Below are 19,429 nucleotides of genomic sequence, written 5' to 3' on the forward strand. Positions count from 1 at the left end.
AGATTCTTTAATTTTCTGGCTTAAGAGCACTTAGACTGCCCAAGGGTCTGAGGTCTCTGCCTTGGTGGCCACCTTCCCACCCACGGTGTTCAGGCCAGTGTTGCCAGGCACTTCCTCGTTCCGGTGCGCCCTGGACGCAGCTCCTACGCCCAGAGCCTGGGCAACTCGGGCGGGAGGGTGACAGAGGGGAGGTGTCGCAACCTCCTCCCTCCCTCTTTCCCCGCCTTGGCATTCAGTTACCTCGCAGATGAGCGCTCTCTCAGACAGCGGCGGGCGGCCGGGCGCCCGGCATGTCCCCTGAGTGTGCACAGACGACGGGCCCTGGCCCCTCGCACACCCTGGACCAAGTCAATCGCACCCACTTCCCTTTCTTCTCGGATGTCAAGGGCGACCACCGGTTGGTGTTGAGCGTCGTGGAGACCACCGTTCTGGGGCTCATCTTTGTCGTCTCACTGCTGGGCAACGTGTGTGCTCTAGTGCTGGTGGCGCGCCGTCGGCGCCGTGGGGCGACAGCCAGCCTGGTGCTCAACCTCTTCTGCGCGGATTTGCTCTTCACCAGCGCCATCCCTCTAGTGCTCGTCGTGCGCTGGACTGAGGCCTGGCTGTTGGGGCCCGTCGTCTGCCACCTGCTCTTCTACGTGATGACAATGAGCGGCAGCGTCACGATCCTCACACTGGCCGCGGTCAGCCTGGAGCGCATGGTGTGCATCGTGCGCCTCCGGCGCGGCTTGAGCGGCCCGGGGCGGCGGACTCAGGCGGCACTGCTGGCTTTCATATGGGGTTACTCGGCGCTCGCCGCGCTGCCCCTCTGCATCTTGTTCCGCGTGGTCCCGCAGCGCCTTCCCGGCGGGGACCAGGTGAGCGCTGGCTGCGTGCAACGCAACAAGTATCCAGGCGGGCTGCTGGTGGGAGGCAAGGATCTGACCAAAGCCGTGGGCCGGGGGTGGGGGTGGGGGATAGTGACTAGTAACAATAATAGGTCGTGGGTGGAATTGTATCCTTTTTGGCAGACCCAGTGCCCAATACTCTGGAGTTTAATTTCGTCAGTTTACCCACAGTGCCAAGTGGGTAAGTAAATCCTCACAAGTGTTAAGGGGGCCTTCCCGGACTTTTTGCAAACTGCAGAGACTATTATGAGGCTAATTAAGCAATGGGAGCTTACAGCCAGGTGGGACACAGGGTGCGAGGTGGCTTCTCACAGAGTTTCTGCTTTCTCTCCAAATGTCACGCTACTGTTATTATCGCATCTATTTAACAGACAAAGAAGCTGGGGCACCCAGCATCTTCCTTATTGCTGGGCTCCTGCTTAGAAGAGCAGTCTCAAGGAGAAATCCTACAGTAGTGGGATGTCCCCTGGGGGAAAGGTTCCTGTTCCCGCATATACTCTGACCAGAAATGCTGGTTATGTGAACCCCACTCACCCCCCTCCTCAGCCCCCAAACCTCCGAACACAGAGGAGGGCTTCCAGGGTTGGCAGTGTCCACAGACCAATCGCTTTTTTTTTTTTTTTTAATTGAGGGCAAGGGTGGATGAAGGCTACACCCTGACAAACGGTATCTTAAAAAAAAAAAAATCAACCCCCCCAACTCACAGAGGGGAGTGTTTGTTTGGTACTGACTTTGAATGACTAATAAGCAGAAACCAATCAGGCCTGTGACTCTTCATTAAAGAACACATAACCATGTGACCATGTGTACCTGGTGGGTACAGGTGATGCAGGGTTAACTGAGCTGATGGGTACTGCTGGCCTAGAAGAGACCAAGGAAGATCCCTCTTTCACTCCAGGCTTGTCCTTAGTCCAGATACACCTGAGCATCAGGGCAGGCCACATGGATGCTTCCAGAAAGCTCAGATCTAACTCCTCACCAAAGGGACCAGCTAGGTCACATGCATGTCCAGCTGGCCACATGTGGATACTAATGTGGATAGCTATGAACATGTCCCAACATGGATGGCAATGCTGTGACAGTCTCAAAATGTTGGGTAGCCCAATAAGGGGGCAGCTCTGCCTTCGGTTGTTTGTTTAAGCTGCACGCCCCCCCCCCAATGAGTTACAACAGTATTGCTGTATTTTTCATAGAACTTAGAGAATTTCTTGCTCTTAACACAGAAGCATTCCAATTCCAAGAATTAAGACCAAATAGTATATCTTAAATTTCCAGGTGGACTGTCCCTTTTAAAATTCATTCAGGTACAATCCTATTGGGCTGGTAAATAACACTAATAAGGAAATAAAAAGGTCTTGTCTCCTCCCAGCCAACCCCCAGACTGAGACTGTACCCCGATGCAGCTTGAGTGAGGGGGCCCTTGCCTGTGCTCAGCACTCTGTGCTCATCCCCGCCCCCACTCGAGGGAATGGCTGAACCTGGAGCCCTCTACAGTACTTCCAGAATTTCACTGCAGGTGCTTCTGGGGAGCTCTTGTTTTCATGACGTTTGTTTTCAAGGTCTTGGGAGGCATTTGGGCAAAGCCACTGGGGCAGTAAGGACTGACACTACTTTAGTGGCCAAGTGACAGGAGCCTTAGTTATTGAGATTTGTAGGGTTGGGATTTGGAAACTTGTAGTGGAAAGGGGGTGAGGGGCAGGACAGTGCCCTGTCTCCCTGTCTTTCTTGTCATCACCCCTACCTGTCTATCACTCTCCTGCTCCTAACCTCTCTCTCCCTCTCCCCCCCCCCCTTTTCTCCTTCTAAGCTCTTCTCTCTCTGTGTGTTTTTGTTTGTTTGTTTTTGAGACAGGGTCTCTCTGTGTAGCTCTAGCTATCCTGGAACTCTTTATGTAGAGCATGCTGTCCTTGAACACTGCCTCTGCCTCTGCCTCTGCCTCTGCCTCTGCCTCTGCCTCTGCCTCTGCCTCTGCCTCTGCCTCTGCCTCTGCCTCTGCCTCTGCCTCTGCCTCTGCCTCTGCCTCTGCCTCTGCCTCTGCCTCTGCCTCTGCCTCTGCCTCTGCCTCTGCCTCTGCCTCTGCCTCCCAAGTGCTGGGATTAAAGGCATGGAGCATCTTGCCTGATGAGCTATCTTCTCTCATAGAATTCAAGAGTCCCTTTTTCTTCTGGCTTTATTTTCCACTGATTTAGCTGCAGTGGCTTCAGTTACCCATGGACAAATGAGGTCAGAAAATATTAGCTGGATATTCCAGGGGGATGGGATTCCTGTTTCAAATAACTATAATTCCAGTCTATGGTTGTAATTTCTTATTAATTTCTGGCTAGTCTTTTACTGTGCCTAATTTATAATTTAAAATTTAACCTAAGGATGTAGGCATAGAGAAATGAACAGTGCATATAGGGGGGCCAGTGTGTCTCCAGTTTCCATTTTCTTCTAGGGAATTCTAGAACATGTCCTCCCTCCCTACCCCCATAAGAATAAGAGGACCAGTGTATTCCATGTTTTCTGTATTCACGCCAAAGGATCTTAACATGGAGAAACTCCGAAGTTCCTTAAAGGCTATGGACTGACTCTGTGGGAAACATTGCATTTTATAAGCTGACCGGTTGAAGAAATAAATTAGAAGAACAGGAGATGACAGGGCAAGGAGAAAGAGTGATAGGGTGTAACTGGTTTAGAAAGAAAATGGCTGAGAAGGAACTGGTCTAGACTGTGGTGAGTTTCACAGTGGAAAAACAGCAGAGCTGGGTGTGGCAACTCACCTCTGCCATCTCAGCACTCAAGAGGCTGAGGCAGGAGGATTGCCATAAGTTTGAGATTGCCTGGGCTACAGAGTGATGCCCTATCTCTAAATAAATATATGAATAAGTAAGCAAATACAGACAAATAGCAAATGTCTATTTTTTCCAGCGCTCAGACTGGTAGCTTCCTGCCTGTGGCTCTTGTTTGTCATCTCCAGTGGGATGCTACGAACGGAGGCTTTGGATGAAGAATTATTTCCTTCCCATTAACTGAGAGTACAGAGGGCTCTCCACACCTCCCCCCGGCCCCTTGGAACCTTCTACTGTCATGAGACCCTTCAAAACCTCCATCCGTATAGGCTATTAGATATCCTGCAATCCAGAGGAGCTGATAGCCATGCTAGTAATTCTAACCTACTTAGTGTTTGAGAGTGAGCTTTGGACCTCACATTCTGGAGCAGCTCCTGCTCCATCGAGGGCAAGCCTTCCTACCTTGCTTGTCTACAGTGTTCTTCTTGTTTAAGTATGGGTCTCATGTGTCAACTATGTGAAATTACCATGGTGACCTGTGTTTGATACGTGGATCAAAACCTGGTACACATAGAGCTAAGTGCTCAGGAATCTATTATTAGTTTCCTTATCTTGGGGCATCAACATTTAAACATCCTTTAAAACAGCACCATTCTTCTGATTGCTGTAACACAAGTGGCTGCCATTTCAAGAGGGTGGACACTTCCCAGCAACAGTAACTTCTCAGCCCAGGTCAGCTCTGTCCTTTCCAGCGGGATGCCTGCCTGTGTGTGCTGTGGCCCTGGCCAGGCAGTGACCCACACTCATGGGTGGGGAAGACTGCCCACTTTGGCTAGAATGTGCTGTCCATTCATTCCACAAACATTTGCTGAGCACCCTTCTCCTCCCGCCCCACCACAAGCCACATAAACACACATCGGGTCCAGCTGCTACCAGAGTCTGTAGTCCAGTGCGGTCTGTGGTCCAGGAACCCCCCCCCACCCCATTAGGGGTTCCCATATTTATTTTCTGCAAGAAGAAATAACCAAAGTCAGGTAGAGAATTCTTCCAGAATGCAGCCTGGCTCTCATCCCTCCGGGCGTCATAGCCTCTGAATTCATGAGTCTTAGAGGCCTGAGATTTGATCACTGTACCCTTCCCTGTTATAACACAAGGTCAGTACGTTATGTTGTCTCTCCATTGAGTGTGGATTGTCTGAGTTGATGAGCTCAGTCAACTTGCCTTTGTTAACACATATTAGAGAATACCCTTTGCAAGTCTGTGTTGGTACATTCCCGAAGTCCCAACAGTCTGGAGCTGAGGCAGGGGATCAGGAAGTCACAGCCAGTCTGGGAAATTAAGTGAGATTCTGTCTCAGAAAAGAGTTGAGGGTCAGGGAATATAACTCCGTTGGTGGAGTGCTTGCTCAGCATGCACAAGACCTGGGGTTCATCCCCAGGCACTTTGATCCACATCTGGAATTCTATAGGAGGGGGGTGGATGTAAGAAATTCCTAAGTTCAAGGTCAGTCTTGGCTATATAGTAAGTTAGAGGCCAGCCTGAACAAAATAAGACCCTGTCATAAACAAACAAACAAACAAACAGTCTTGAGGACTTATGGTTGAAGCCCTGGGATAGGGAAGATGGTCTGCCTAGGAGTTCCCAGAAGTGATGTAGGGATAATCATTAGAGAAACTTAAAATGCAAAGAGCTAGACTCAAGACAGCATTTAAATAAATCCCCCAAGTGGAGAAGGGTCAGCAACTGCACAGAGCCTTTAGACAGATGTGCCCATCCACAGAGAGTCTCAGGAGCTCTTGCATTCTGCAGTTTTGTACTGACCACCTAATGTGTGCCTCAAGAAAGACAGGCTAGGTTCTTGCCCATTGCAGCAATGTTTGGTTTCTCTCACTAAAAAACAAAACAAACAAACAAAGCAACAACAAAAAAAAAGATCGATAGCAACATTTAGAAAATTTAAGTATCTAAAGGAAGAAGAAAGGGAAGCAACAGAGACTGATGGGATATATATAGATATAGATATATCATAAAAGCAGAAGGGGAGGAAATGTATGTCCTATTTGCAGGAGAGGAAAAGGATCAGCAAAGAGAGAAGAGGGATGGGGAGGGCAGTGAGGGATGGGGAGGGCAGTGGGGGATGGGGAGGGCAGTGGGGGATGGGGAGGGCAGTGAGGGATGGGGAGGGTAGTGAGGGATGGGGAGGGCAGTGGGGGATGGGGAGGGCAGTGGGGGATGGGGAGGGCAGTGAGGGATGGGGAGGGCAGTGGGGGATGGAGAAGGCAGTGGGGTATGGGAAGGGCAGTGGGGGATGGGGAGGGCAGTGAGGGATGGAGAGGGCAGTGGGGTATGGGGAGGGCAGTGGGGGATGATTAAGAACCAAATCTAGTAATAATATAGATGAGAATGCCAGAGTAAAATCCATTCCTTCGTATACTAACGAGAAATAGTGATTAAAAGAAAACTGAGACCATTCTAGGGCTGGAGATGTGGCTTAGTTGTTAGAGCACTTGCCTGGCATTCATGATGCCCTGTGTTCAGTTCCGAGCACTGCAGGAGCCAGGTGTGTGGCACATATTTATATTTCCAGCACCTGGGAGGCAGGCAGGAGAATTGGAAGTTCAAGATCATTCTTCCTGCACAGCAAATTTGGGGCCAGCTTGAGCTACAGGAGACACTGAATTAATGGAGGATTGGGGGAAGAAAGGGAGAGGAGGAAGGAGAGAAGGAAGTGAGGGAAGGGAGAGAGGGAGGGAGATCAGATAAACCAACAGAATCAATGAAAATCACTTAGGTAATTGAGTCGGGGGCTATAAAAGACAAAATGAGAAGCATATAAATTATTTTGAAATAATAAGCCTTGACTACAAGGGTTCATAACAGAGATGCCATCAGTCTAGTCCTGGCCAGAGACAGCTGATCGCCTGATTGTGTAAAGTACTTGTGAGTGTGTAAGGTTGTGGTGGCTTTTGTGTAGAGTTGTATTAGCTCCTTTGTATCCCTGTGACTAAAAGTCACAACTTAGGGTTATACTTGGCTCAAAGTTTCAAAGGTTTCAGTGAGCCATAGTGGGGAGCTGGGGATGGGTGGTGGGGTGGGGATGCAAAGGTGTGTGTGTGTGTGTGTGTGTGTGTGTGTGTGTGTGTGTGTGTAGTGTCAGGGAGAGCAGAGAGGCTCACATCATATCAGCCAGGAAGAACAGAGAACGAATGTATTCCCACACACCTCTACTGAGAGCGCTCTTTCCTTCCCATTCTATCCCAGCCCCCAGCCTATAGGAAGATGTCTTTCTCCCTTAGTTAATCCTTTCTGGACACCCTCTCCCGGGTACACCCAGAGATGTTACTCTTTCCTAATTCCTTAGCCCTCCTCAGCCGGATCAAGTAGATAACCAAGATTACCCATCAGAATTGTGTTTCTGGTAGAATCCTTGCCATCAGGATCCCTTCCTTCAGAATCTCCTGGTCTGATTTATTCACTCCTTTATTTATTTATATTAGGACTGATACACACAGTTAAGTCCCATGTGGTTCTGGTAAGCTCCACATTGGTTTATGGCTTCCAGACCTGGTTGGCTTTTTGTTTGTTTGTTTGTCTTTTGTTTTTGCCCCTCATGTAGGGAGAATACCTTACTTTATCATATTCATTTTCTTACAAAAATCTCACAAAGCCAGAAGAGATTGACCCAGGCACAGAAGGAGGCTTTTGGAGAGGGATCATAGGAGCTATATAAAAAAAAAGAGTTTTGAGATCATGTTTTTCTATCTTTTTCTTTCACAAATATAGGGATTAGAGATCAAATTCCATTTAGGGCTAGGACCCCTTTTCCCTAACTGGGGTTTCGGAATACCTGTCCATACCTGTGTGCTGAATGAGGATCCTGTGGTGGGCAGTGGTCTGAGTACAAACTGGGGGAGGGCATGGGTTGCTCCAGGAACAACACTAATGTGGCTACCAGTACTCAACATCACCAAGAGACACGAGGCTCTTTCCAGTCACCAAAATGAAGGGCATTTAAAAAAAAATAGAAAAGAAAAGAAACCTTTTTATCGGTTCTTTGTGGATTTCCCATCATGCACTCAACTCATTTCCCCCTCCCCTCCTACCTGCCCTCTATCCTTGCCACCTCCCTTCCACCCAACAGAGGAAAAAAATCTTGTTGTGGAAACTGTAGTGTGTCATAGTGTGTCTCACACTATGTCCTTTTGTCCACTATTTTTTTTTTTTTTTTGCTTGCAAATGTATGAGGCCTCTCGCTTCTGCTACTCTGTCAATACTGGAACCTCTCTGGGAATCCTCTCGGATAGCCTGTTTTTGCCCTGTGTCATAGTGATCCTATAATTTTGGATCTGTAGGACCGCCCCGTTTATGGACTCCTGTAGTTCACTGATGGGGTAGATGTTTGGGTGGACCAATTCAAAGCCCTGGATCTAGGCCTGAGGGGTATCTGAGCTGGTTAGCCAGAGAGGGATGAGGGAGGAGAGGATGGCTTCTCTCCCTTGTCTATGCTACTGCACAGCAGAGAGGAGGCAGGGCTGGCTTTCCATGCTCATGCCCTTGGGCTGGCTCACCCAAAACCTCCACATCCAGGGCTAGCTTTACTAAGCTGCCCCAGTAAGGTGCTGGGCAAGCCTTCTCTCATTAGCTGGGGATGGTGGGAGCAGAGGAGCCCGTTCAGAATGTCCAGCCCAGTTATAACCCATTCAGCAAAGCTGGAAGGAGAAGTAACATCCTTACCTCCATTTCCAATGTACAGATGTGATTAAGGCATTTCGTTTTGTTGTTGCAAGCAAATAAATGTGGACAAAAGGGTGCACTGCGGGACACACTATGACACACTACAGCTTCCACAACGAGACTTTTTCTTTCCTCACTTGGATTGAGGGTGGAGGTCGGGTACGAGGGGAATAGGAGAAGAATGGGATTGGGAGCATGGTAGTGAGACAGGGTCTCCCTACGTAGTCAAAGCTGGCAGTTATCATGCCTCAGCCTTGCAAAGGCTGAGATGAGGGGCATGTGGTACCACATCTGGCAAGGTTAAAACGTTCTTAATGCCCTTCCCCCAATTAACTTCATACTTTTGGGGACAAAATATCGACAGTGAATGCAATTAACTTTTAGTGTTTTAGACTTTTTTTTCTTAATAAAAAAACATTTCTAGCTTTAGTTTCTTCCTCTGTGAAGTGGGAAATCAATGTGAGTCTCAATAAGGTTGCTGTAGGTGTAGATGTTACAATGTAGGAAGCAGTTCCAGTGCACAGTAAGTGTTCAATAAATATGAAATGCTCCTGTCTTCTACTAAAACTTAGTGAAACTTAGGGAATATTTCACAACATTTTGAGTTTGCTCAGTTATGATTCACGTTGGCAAATGTTAAAAATTTATTTGTTTTTCTCTACTGTATGTAGTATTCAATAATTATTGATCAAGTTTATGAATGAATGGCAAGGCTCAGATGCATAGTCTATCAAAAATCAGTGATATGACCTTTTACACTGCACATGCTCTTAAATATGTGGACTGATGTATGGGATCGTTTGGGGTAAATTGTTTTAAATGGCTTTGTTCTTATTGTTAAATAGGTAGAAGCAGTTCAGGTGTGGGAAGATACCTTTGTGTTCATGCTTTATTTCCACTGATATATTTACTCAGTGGAAGGAATTGTTGCAGTAATGGAATTCTTCCTGTTCAGTGGGTCCTTCACACCTACACTTTGTAGTTAGCATCAAACTTTTGAGTTTGATGCACCATGGTAGCAGCACAACCAGATCCCCTCCCCTCCCCCTTTACCACTCCAGCTGTTTGCTTTGGGGCTGTCCTAGTCCCAGAGAGGAGGCACGCAAGGCCAAGGCTCCTAAGGCTGGGTACCATACACTTACTTTCTGGAAGAGGGATGACCTATTCTTTGAGGCAGTCTGACAGCATGCATGTGCGTGTGCGTGTGCGTGCGCGCGTGTGTGTGCGTGTGTGTATTGTTACTGTTTTGGAGCTTCATGTTGATGCTTTTTAAGATTTATTTGTTTTTATTTTATGTGCATACGAGTGTTTTGCCTACATGTGTGACTATGTACCACTTGCATGCCTGGTGTATGTGGAGACCAGAAGATGGCACTGGATCCCCTGGAAATAGAGTTAATGACTGTTGCCATGGGCTGCTGGAAAAACTGAACCTTGGTCCTCTGCAAGAGCAGCAAGTGGTTAAGAGCCCTCTCTTAACTACTGAGCCATCTCTTCAGCCCCATTTTTATGTGCATTTGTCTGTCTGTCTGTCTATTCATTCCCTAAGACAGGGTCTTACTATGTTGCCTGAGCTTGTCTCAAACGCCTTGGTTCTTGCAATCTTCTTGCCTTGGTCTGCAGAGTAGCTGGGGTACATGTGTGTACCTGACTTTGACACACAGAGGCAACTGAACACCCCCAAGTAAGCAATACCTTATCCCAGCCCCTGGTGTTCAACAAAGTGCCATTGCCCTGGCCCTACAATTCTGTCCCCAAATGCTTGTGTTTGTTATGTTATTTCCCCGTCTCTGTGACCTTTCTAGGGTCATGTTTGTTCCTTTTAAAGCCTTTGAGAAGGTTCAAACACTCTTTGCTTGACAGCCTAGGGAAGTGGAAAGACCAATCAATGAGAAATGTCTCCAGCTCTTACCTGCCTATGATGCTGGGGTTCAGGCTTCCTGGGCAATGAGAATTGTAACTATGGTAACCCTAGGCACCTGGGTGTAAGAGGCAGCACCATGGGCAAAGGAGGAGTAGATTCTAGGTCTTCCTGTCACAACAGCTTGTAACACACAGTGTCACAGTGTCCTGTAGCCCACAAACGAGGGCTGGGCTAAAGGCCAAGGAAGAAGCCAGCATTTAAGTGATGTTGTTTTCTCTTTTGCAACCAGGAAATTCCGATTTGCACATTGGATTGGCCCAACCGCATAGGAGAAATCTCATGGGATGTGTTTTTTGTGACTTTGAACTTCCTGGTGCCGGGACTGGTCATTGTGATCAGTTACTCCAAAATTTTACAGGTATGTTTGTTTCAGTGCTGCTCTGAGCTTCACTCCATCTGGGCATTTCTGGCCAGAACTCCATCTAGAACTTCCCAGTCAGAGGACACTTTGGGGTCCTAACAGTACAATCCTAACTCACTGGGCAGATCCTCTGCTAACCCCTGGAACAATGAGGGGTGAGTTTGTATATTTATTTTGCCTTTTGTTTTCTAAGTAAGTTGTGTTTTTGTGAATCTTTTTTGGTTAATTATTAAAATAATACCAGGTTATAAAAACATTGGGTAGAAAGCAGGCAAAGAATTATGTAATGCAGAAGTTGAAAATCTGTTCTCTTCCCAACCTTAGTGACCCAACTATGTCTCTGCAGTATTACAGCATTATGAACGCTTGTGTGTGTGTGTGATGCTGTTGGTGGCTTTTTTTTTTTTTCCCCACTCACCACAGTATCAGGACATCTCTATATCAGTTGCTGTATCTTATCTTGTTCTTGGTTAAGGGCTATACAGCTTTCGTCATTTAGGCATGATACAATCACTTTATGGACTTTGGAGTTGTGTCCGCTGTTTTCCCACAAACACAGCAGTGATCGCCAGTGTCTACTTCTTAAGATTTTTTTTATGGCAGTATCATATACTAATATAACATCACACCCAGATTATGTATTCTGCTCACAAAATTGAACACAGTCATAAAGTGACTCCTGGATGGAGACTAGAACTTGGCCACAAGTCCTTCCTGTCCCTGTGGGTCAGTAGCTTTATCCTTGGGAATATCCATTTCAGGTGTGTGCGGCACAGGAAATAAGCAAGGCCTTCTAGAAAAAGTAAACATATATACACAGATATATAAAAGATGGGCTGGCCTCTGCTTCCTGCCTCTAAAGGCATCCTCTTTGTATGGAAAGTACCACTAGCAAACACAACCATGCATATTACAAGGTAAACTTGTAAAGTTTACGTCAAAGCTCTGGAGCCCTCTTGACGGTATGCAGTGACTGAATCCTGGTTTTATAGCATCTTACGTGTGGCTCGAGATAAACAGGTGTATTGAAAAGGCCCTGCTCACCTTCTGGCCACTTTTACAACCCTTTATGGATCTGCAGCCCTCTTATAAAGCTCAGAGCCCATCCCAGGCCAACCTCACCTAAGGCTACTGACCCTGGTTCTGGCCAAGATGGTGTTTAACTCACTACCCAGAGTTGTCCCACCAGATGGCTCTCCATCTCTAAAGAGATCAAGCTTGTGGATCTCTTTTTGAGGCCAATTCCAGAGTGCTTGCAATGAACGCTATGGCATATTTTAATGTCATTCATATATATATATGAATATATGTATATCACAAGTCTGTAACTCCCTATGTGAACTAGACTGGCCTGGAACTTGTAAGATCACAGGCACACACTACTGTGTTAGGATGCATTTAAAATTACCTTTCCTTTGGCTAATATGCTTGTAGTGTCTATCAGGGAGCAAGCACTAAATCATTAGATCCTAATAAGATTCTCAGGTGAGACAATCCAGAGATGCCGTGCTGTTTAGCCAAGGTCATGCACTTATAGGTGTTAGCTTCAGCATTGAAATCCAAGTAGACTGGACCCAGAGCCTCAACACTTGAGCTTCTCAGAGGTTTTCTTAAGAGTACTGTGCAGAATGCTGGCAGGGAGTGAGTGTGGCCTAGGAGTGTGCAAGTCAAGATCTGCCTAGAGGGATCTTTGGCAAAGAGACAGTGGCACAATGACACCGAGTTTTAAAGCAAAGAAGACAGCAGCACAGCAGAGAGTGACGTTGTGTCAGTGTGAGACAAAAGCACACATCATCTTCAAAAAGGCAGCCTTAATTCCCAGTGTGAACTTGCATAGGACAAGTGTGTTAAGAACGTCCTGGTCGCAGTAGGCACTGAACAATTCTGCAGATGTGGTTTTTCGAGACAGGGATTCTCTGTGTAGCCCTGGCTGTCCTGAAACTCACTTTGTAGACCAGGCTAGCCTCGAACTCAGAAATCCGCCTGCCTCAGCCTCCCGAGTGCTGGGATTAAAGGCGTGCGCCACCACGCCCGGCTCAGGACCTCTCTCGTTTGGATTGCTGTGTAGAACACTTCTCGCTAATTCAGAGCAATCCCTCACTAACAGGTTTCTCCTCCAAACACTTCATCCTCTTGCCAGCCATTCTCTTTGCCTAGGGGCTGCAAGTTCCATGAGAGCGAAGGCTGTTTTGTTCGTTGTTGTGTCTGCACATCCGGAGCTGGCCCAGCTCCGTAGGTGCTCAGGTTATATATGCATATGCGTGAGGCCCAAGCTTTGGAGCACAGAGAATGCTTGGCAGGGCCTCTGTGCTTGGGCTTTGGGCATGCCCAGCACAGGAATAAACCAGACAGCACTCTTAAATCTGATCATAGAACCCATTTCCGCACACAGAGCATCTCTCTCCACTGGTATTGCACAGAGCCCCCAGAGGAAAGCTCTGTTTCCAACCTCTGCTGCTTCTGCCCTGGGCAGTGGTTCAGTGGGTATCCAACTGCCTCTTCTCTTGCTGATCACCCTTCAGGAACTGCTTCATGTGCTAGGCAGTGACTATTTTTGCCCTCTGCCTCCTCTGCTTCCTCTTTCTTTGTGATTCAGACGTGCCATACCTTTTCAGTCCTATTTTTCCTATTGACAGTTTCCCCAAGGGGACGGCTTCCCAGTAACTCCCAAGTACCTTAGTTAGACTTTTAGAGCTGGCAGCTTCAGACAAGGTGTCCCAGTTCACCCAGCAGCCATAATGCCGATGAACCCTGGTGCATGTGCCATTGTAACTGTATTTCTTGTTCTCCCTCCCACTGGCCACGTATACAGGGCACGGGGATGCTGTATGGGCAGGACTTCTTTGCTTCTTGCCTTGTGTCCAGCCTCTTCAAGAGATAATAGCATATATCATACCAAGAGAGCATAGGGGCTTGGTAAATATTCATTGAAGGAACCAGTCACTTTAGGGACTGCAGATGGAAATCCCTCTGCTTCCTGTAGATGCTCAACAGCTGAGAAACTAAAATTGACTGAACCTGAAGCCTGACCCTCACGAGGAACTGGCCACCACTTGGAACTGTGGTCATGTTATAGGCTTCCATTTGGGTCCTGAGTCCTGGAGACAACTGCTGAAATTTCCAGGTTCTTATGTTCTGGGATAGGAAAAACAAATGCACCAGGGACACATGATTAATAATAGAAACAGGGACAGATTATTAAGAGAAAGACATTCCAGAGAATGGGAGGGATGTAATGAGCGGTGGCGGGGGGTGGGGGGGTTCTATGTAAAAAAAAGAAACCCAACAGTGAGCCTCTGGTCTTCTAGTGGTTTATGGGTAATTTACATGGCACTTGTCTCTCCTGAGGTTGTATATTGCCTATGCATGGGCTGGCTTTTCTTGAACATGCTTGGCTGTTGCATGGGGGTTGGGTAGCATTTTGGGACTGAGGGATGCTGGGAGAACCTGGAGGCCAGTTCTGCCTTGGTATGTAAAATACCATCTCAGTCACTTGTCCCGGGGTCCAAAACCAAACAACCAGTCCTGGCCTTTTTCCACACGTTTATCTCAATGCTACTCTCTCCAGTCCTAGCTCTCCTCTTGCAGTCGGGTCTCTTGGAGAGGATACCTCTGGGAAGGTGGGGTGTCTTGTCTGATGATTCTAATCAGGACACGACTGATTCGCCAATCAGCTCCACAAACGAGGCTCCACCCTTGTCCGTGGGTATCCCCTTCCACTGCCAGCCAGCTACTGTGGTCTGGCGTGGCAAAGGGGTGTTGGGTGGGAATAGGGTTTCCTCCTGGCCGGCAGAAGCTGACGTGGCTACAGTGAGTCACAAAAGATCTGCTTTAAAATTGGACTTTAAAAAAAAAAAAAAAAAAAAAAAAAAAAAAAAAAAGGTCTAGGGTGAAAAACTCCAAACCAAGCAGCTGTCTGGGATTAACAGTTCTTAAGCTCTTAAGAGCAAAAATCATCTAGACAGTTCAAGAGAAGTGCGGATCCCTGGATCCCCTCACCGAGTCCAGGTGTCTCAAAGTGGCCCTATTGGCTGTGTGAAAAACACAACTGTTAGCATGAAGAGGATAAGAGATAATTTATTCTGAGTAGCCAGGGCCCAGGAATGGAGATTCAGGCTACCTCACATTCCATGTTCCAAAATGATAACTGTTTTATGTTTTTGTTTTTGTTTTTGTTTTTGTTTTTTTTAAGAAAAGGGCAGTTTTCAGATACATTGTTGGGAGCATCAGGTAAAAGGTGGGTCACAGTCAAGCAAGGAAACCTCTGCTATAGACCTGAGATGTCCGATGACATTCTTAACTTTCTGGTTGGTGGTCGCACATGTCAGTCCCAAGAATGTCAGGCCAGACCCAGGATAGGTGCAAAATAACTATTATGGGGGCTAAAAGTGGCCAAAGATAAATTATAATTGGGCTCTGGAGCTGCTGCACTAATCTCTCAACAGCCTTCTAGCTGGTTAATCAGCCTTGTAGAAGGGTTAGTGTCAGGTGCAGTTCTTTATGGGAACTTTTATTTGTAGACATTTTGTGTTTTACCAAGCTCCCAGTGGTCACAGAGCACTGGTGCCCCTCCAAGCTGTTTTTCCCCCAAGCCGTTGCCCTCCCCAGCCATTAGCAATATGCCGGGGTGAAGAAGCACGTGGGCCCTGATGTGTGGGGCTCCTGAAGAGGAGGAACCCCAGGACATCCCCTAGGGGCTTGTTTTGCAGGTGAGAGTTAAGTGGCACTTCCTAAAAGCACACAAGGCATTCTACCCAAGCCAGGGACATTTGAAATCCTGGCTAGATGCTGGCCAGTCAATCTAATGTGGGACAAGGAGCAAGAAAGGACCCACATTTTATTACAATGCTTGATTTTCTTCCTGATTCTACAAACTGTGGGGACTGTGGAATGGGGCGAAACGGTGGTATCCATTAGAAAGAATTCTCTTGCGGGCTTGGCTAGGCGTCAGTCCCTTTGTTTATCACAGCCACTGTCAGACACCTGCAAGAGCCTGACACAGAACTGGAATTGTCTGTGGGGTGCCACCCCCACCTGCACAGCTGAGTAATATGGGAACCCCTATGGACTGCAATTGTCACAGGTGGGGGCTGCAACTATTTAGGATCAGAAAAAAAGGACTTTCCACCAGTAACCTATGTTTCCCTGAGAGTCAATTTGCAAGAGCAGCGGTGGTGTGAACACACTGAGGAAGATTAAAGGTGACAACTGATAAAATAAATGTCTAGGGAGTGGCAGGGAGCCAAGGGGAAAGCGCAGCAGCCCTGACTGCTCACATCCTGGTGTTCTGGTTGTCAGGAGCTTTGAGAGGGCTCCAGTCTGTTCACTGGGCACCTGCGGTCCTTGTGTCTATCACAAACAGGTGGCTCTAAATGCCCCACACAGTGAGAGGCGATCATGTTATCATGCAATAGTTAAAACATCTATTCTTTAATTAGGGAATTAAAAGAATTGTAAGGAGAACCTTTTAAGGGTCTTTTTTTTTTTTTTTTTTTTTTTGAGTTTAACTTACCCAAATTGTGAATGAGGCTAATGATTTTAAAATTACTTCCTCTCTCCAGATGCAAGGATCTTGGGAGAAAAGGCCTCATCCCCTACCCCCATCCCCATGCAGAACTGGCAAGAGAGACAGAGACTGGGCCAGGCCCAGCAATGGAAGTTAGTAAGGGCCACTGACAAGGTCAGGGCACATCCCATTGGCTCTCTTCCCTCAGGACAAAGGTCAGGCCCATAGACTTAATGTCCTTCACATTCCAGGTTAGAAGCATCTAGCCAGACTGCAACCCACTATGGCTAGTCTCACTCCTATCCACCAGGCTGCAATTCTCAGTACCACAACCTATCAATGGGAGACCCCTGACGTCGGCAGTGACTTGAGCTTTTTTTTTTTTCCCCCCAACACAGGGGGCAGGGGTCCTGGCTGTCCTTGGAACTCTTTAAGGCTGTCCTGGCCTTGCACTCACAGAGATCCCCCTGTCTCTGTCTCCCATAGTGCATAGCGATCCCGGAGTGCTGGGATCAAAGGCATGCGCCATCATGCGCCATCATGCGCCATCATGCGCCACTGTGACTCATTGCTGGTTTCGTTGTGTTTCCTGCAGATCACGAAAGCATCGCGGAAGAGGCTTACGCTGAGCTTGGCATACTCTGAGAGCCACCAGATCCGAGTGTCCCAACAAGACTACCGACTCTTCCGCACGCTCTTCCTGCTCATGGTTTCCTTCTTCATCATGTGGAGTCCCATCATCATCACCATCCTCCTCATCTTGATCCAAAACTTCCGGCAGGACCTGGTCATCTGGCCATCCCTTTTCTTCTGGGTGGTGGCCTTCACGTTTGCCAACTCTGCCCTAAACCCCATACTGTACAACATGTCGCTGTTCAGGAACGAATGGAGGAAGATTTTTTGCTGCTTCTTTTTTCCAGAGAAGGGAGCCATTTTTACAGATACGTCTGTCAGGCGAAATGACTTGTCTGTTATTTCCAGCTAACTAGCCTCTGGTGCCAGGTGAACCACGGTGTGCATGTAAAGGGAGTTAACTTCAAGGAAAGCCCACCAGTGCGCCCTGCTTTAAAAATACCCGACTTCCAACAGCAGGCATCTACGGAGCCAGCAAATTAAGGAATGATCGCTCAGTATAAAAATATTTTTCCTTAAAAGAACTTTCTATGGGTTCCTTTTGTGAACTTTTTTTAGTGTGTTTGTAATATGATCTAGTTAATAAATTTTTATTTATAACTGTTCCTACACATAAATCTCTATCTTGTGATTGCTGAAACAAACCTTGGAGCTGATTCAGGGCTCAGCTTTCCCTGTAAAGGGTCATGGCCACCCTGAGTCCCCACCTTGGGCTCATAAAGCCTTGAGATCATTTATTCATTCCTATCAAGACTGCTTAAAGATTTTCCAAGGAACAATTAAAGATGACATTTTTCCCCCCTATGTATTTAAAATGGGCTGGGGACATGGCTCAATCGTAGTGTGGCTCTAGGTTCAATCCCCAGTACATTAAAAAGAAAGGAAGAAAAAGAAAAATACGACAGACCACTTGACTCCTTTAGTAGACGGAGCACCATAGAATCAAAGAGGGGAGGATGGAGGAAGGATGGAGAAGGACCTGGAGTGGATGCTTCATCACCCCACCTATCACCCCTTTGAAACACCGGCCTGGCTGTGTGGTGGCTTTGGAACTAGGACCCAGTGGTAAAGCAGAGAGCCCCTTTCTCTGTCCTCAGGGAACTTCTTCTTCTGGAGGCAGGGGGCCACACATGCTAGACAGAAGCCAAGGAGTACTGTAGCACCCTACAGTGACCAAGCACACTGGAGAAAATAGGACAGGGTGATGGTTGTTTGTATGGGTAGGAGTGGGCTCAGAAACACTAAGGGGCAGTAGTCAAGTTGAAAGGCAAAGGGTAGGAAACAGTCATGGGGATCCAGAGGAAGGGCCTTTGCAGGAAAGGAGAGGCTGGTGAGCCGTGTGGTCCAGGAACTGCAAACTGTTGACTGAGCCACCTTTGTACTTGATGCTTGGAAAGAGGGATGCTCCCATGCCAATAAAGTTCCAGGGCTAGGTTGGGAGGGCCTGGCAGGCCAGCGTGAAAGTTCCCAGTGTTCAATGGGCGGCACTGAGGTTTACTATGGGAGGTCTAAAGAATGAATACTTTTCCTCAGGCACCAGCTTGAAGGAGCGAGAGTAAAAATGGAGACCAGGTGTGTGGCTGCTGGAAGGAGCAAAGCTGACAGGACATTGGGGGTGCGTGGCATCAGTGAAGGACTGTGTGCAATCACCGTGGGCTGTACTTGGGAGCATGAGACGGTTCACACAAATAGGGTGCCTCCTGGACTTTAAGCCTGGCACTGGTTAGATAGTGGAGCAGGCCACAAAACTCAGGATCCCTGGGAAGCCAATGGGGTTTCATTTAGAGCATATCATATGCTTGAAATCCCAGTGAGGCAACTGGATGAAGAAGGAAGGAATCGGGCCTGACGATACAATGGTGTTGGGGAATAGAGATGGTGTTTAGGAACCCATGGTTTTATGAAATAGCCTGGGAGAAGGTGAAGAAAGGAAAGAAACCACATTCAACCGCTGAGCCCCAGGAAATGCCAATGTGTAGGTCTGAGGTCTGATTCATGGTGACCATGACAGTAAGTACGAAATAATAAGGCGCCTTTGTTCCTGTGGACTTAATGGATTTGATGCTGTTTTGAATGGGTATGTGAATATCTTATGGCTGTGGTGTCAAACCGGAGCTGAGGAGCCAGACCGTCAGCTTGCTCTAAGAGTGGAAAGCTGAGTTTTCTCGTGCATGGCTGTTTCCTCTGCCCTTGCTAGACAACGAGGCTCACAGGCGCTTGGTGTGAGCTCCCCACGGTCCTTAAAAACATCAGCAAAACAACGCCAACACACTTCACAGATGTCCTCCTGTCCGAAGTGTTTCTCACAGCTCCTTCGCATGCTTGCAGACATTGTATGGACTGTCTATTTATCCATCAAGCAGGGAGCAATTGCTTCCCAAGTTTCATGAGAGAAGCCACAAAACCAGCCCCCAGTCTCACAGCTCCAAACTAGATTAGATTTAAAACCCAGATCCTCTGGCACCACGGCCTTGCTAAAAACAGGCTCCCAGGAACCCCTGGGGAACCGAGACAATTACTGCTGATGGTATGGTCCTGGCTGCTTCCTCTCCCACCTCGTTATTTCCTGCACAGTCTTGTTAGGGGTGCTGGCTTCCAGAGCCCCATCCCTAA

At 47.6% G+C, this 19,429-nt stretch overlaps 1 protein-coding gene across 1 annotated transcript; it reads left to right on the forward strand.

Annotated features, from left to right (window-relative positions):
• Positions 1-242: 242 nt before the first annotated feature.
• Positions 243-17,427, forward strand: Ffar4 (free fatty acid receptor 4). The gene is made up of 3 exons (NM_181748.2): positions 243-857; positions 10,546-10,674; positions 16,779-17,427. Exons 1-3 carry the CDS (start codon positions 291-293, stop codon positions 17,166-17,168), a joined length of 1,086 nt encoding a protein of 361 aa, NP_861413.1. The 5' UTR covers positions 243-290; the 3' UTR covers positions 17,169-17,427.
• The last annotated feature ends 2,002 nt before the right edge of the window (positions 17,428-19,429 follow it).

Source organism: Mus musculus, chromosome 19 (assembly GCF_000001635.26).
Source record: "Mus musculus strain C57BL/6J chromosome 19, GRCm38.p6 C57BL/6J".
In the NCBI taxonomy this organism is placed as follows: Eukaryota; Metazoa; Chordata; class Mammalia; order Rodentia; family Muridae; genus Mus; species Mus musculus.

Coding starts and splice junctions, on each gene's coding strand:
- Ffar4 (NM_181748.2), top strand. CDS start 291: ATGTCCCCTGAGTGTGCACAGACGACGGGCCCTGGCCCCTCGCACACC. Junction 858..10,545: donor GCCTTCCCGGCGGGGACCAG/GTGAGCGCTGGC, acceptor TTTTGCAACCAG/GAAATTCCGATTTGCACATT. Junction 10,675..16,778: donor GTTACTCCAAAATTTTACAG/GTATGTTTGTTT, acceptor TGTTTCCTGCAG/ATCACGAAAGCATCGCGGAA.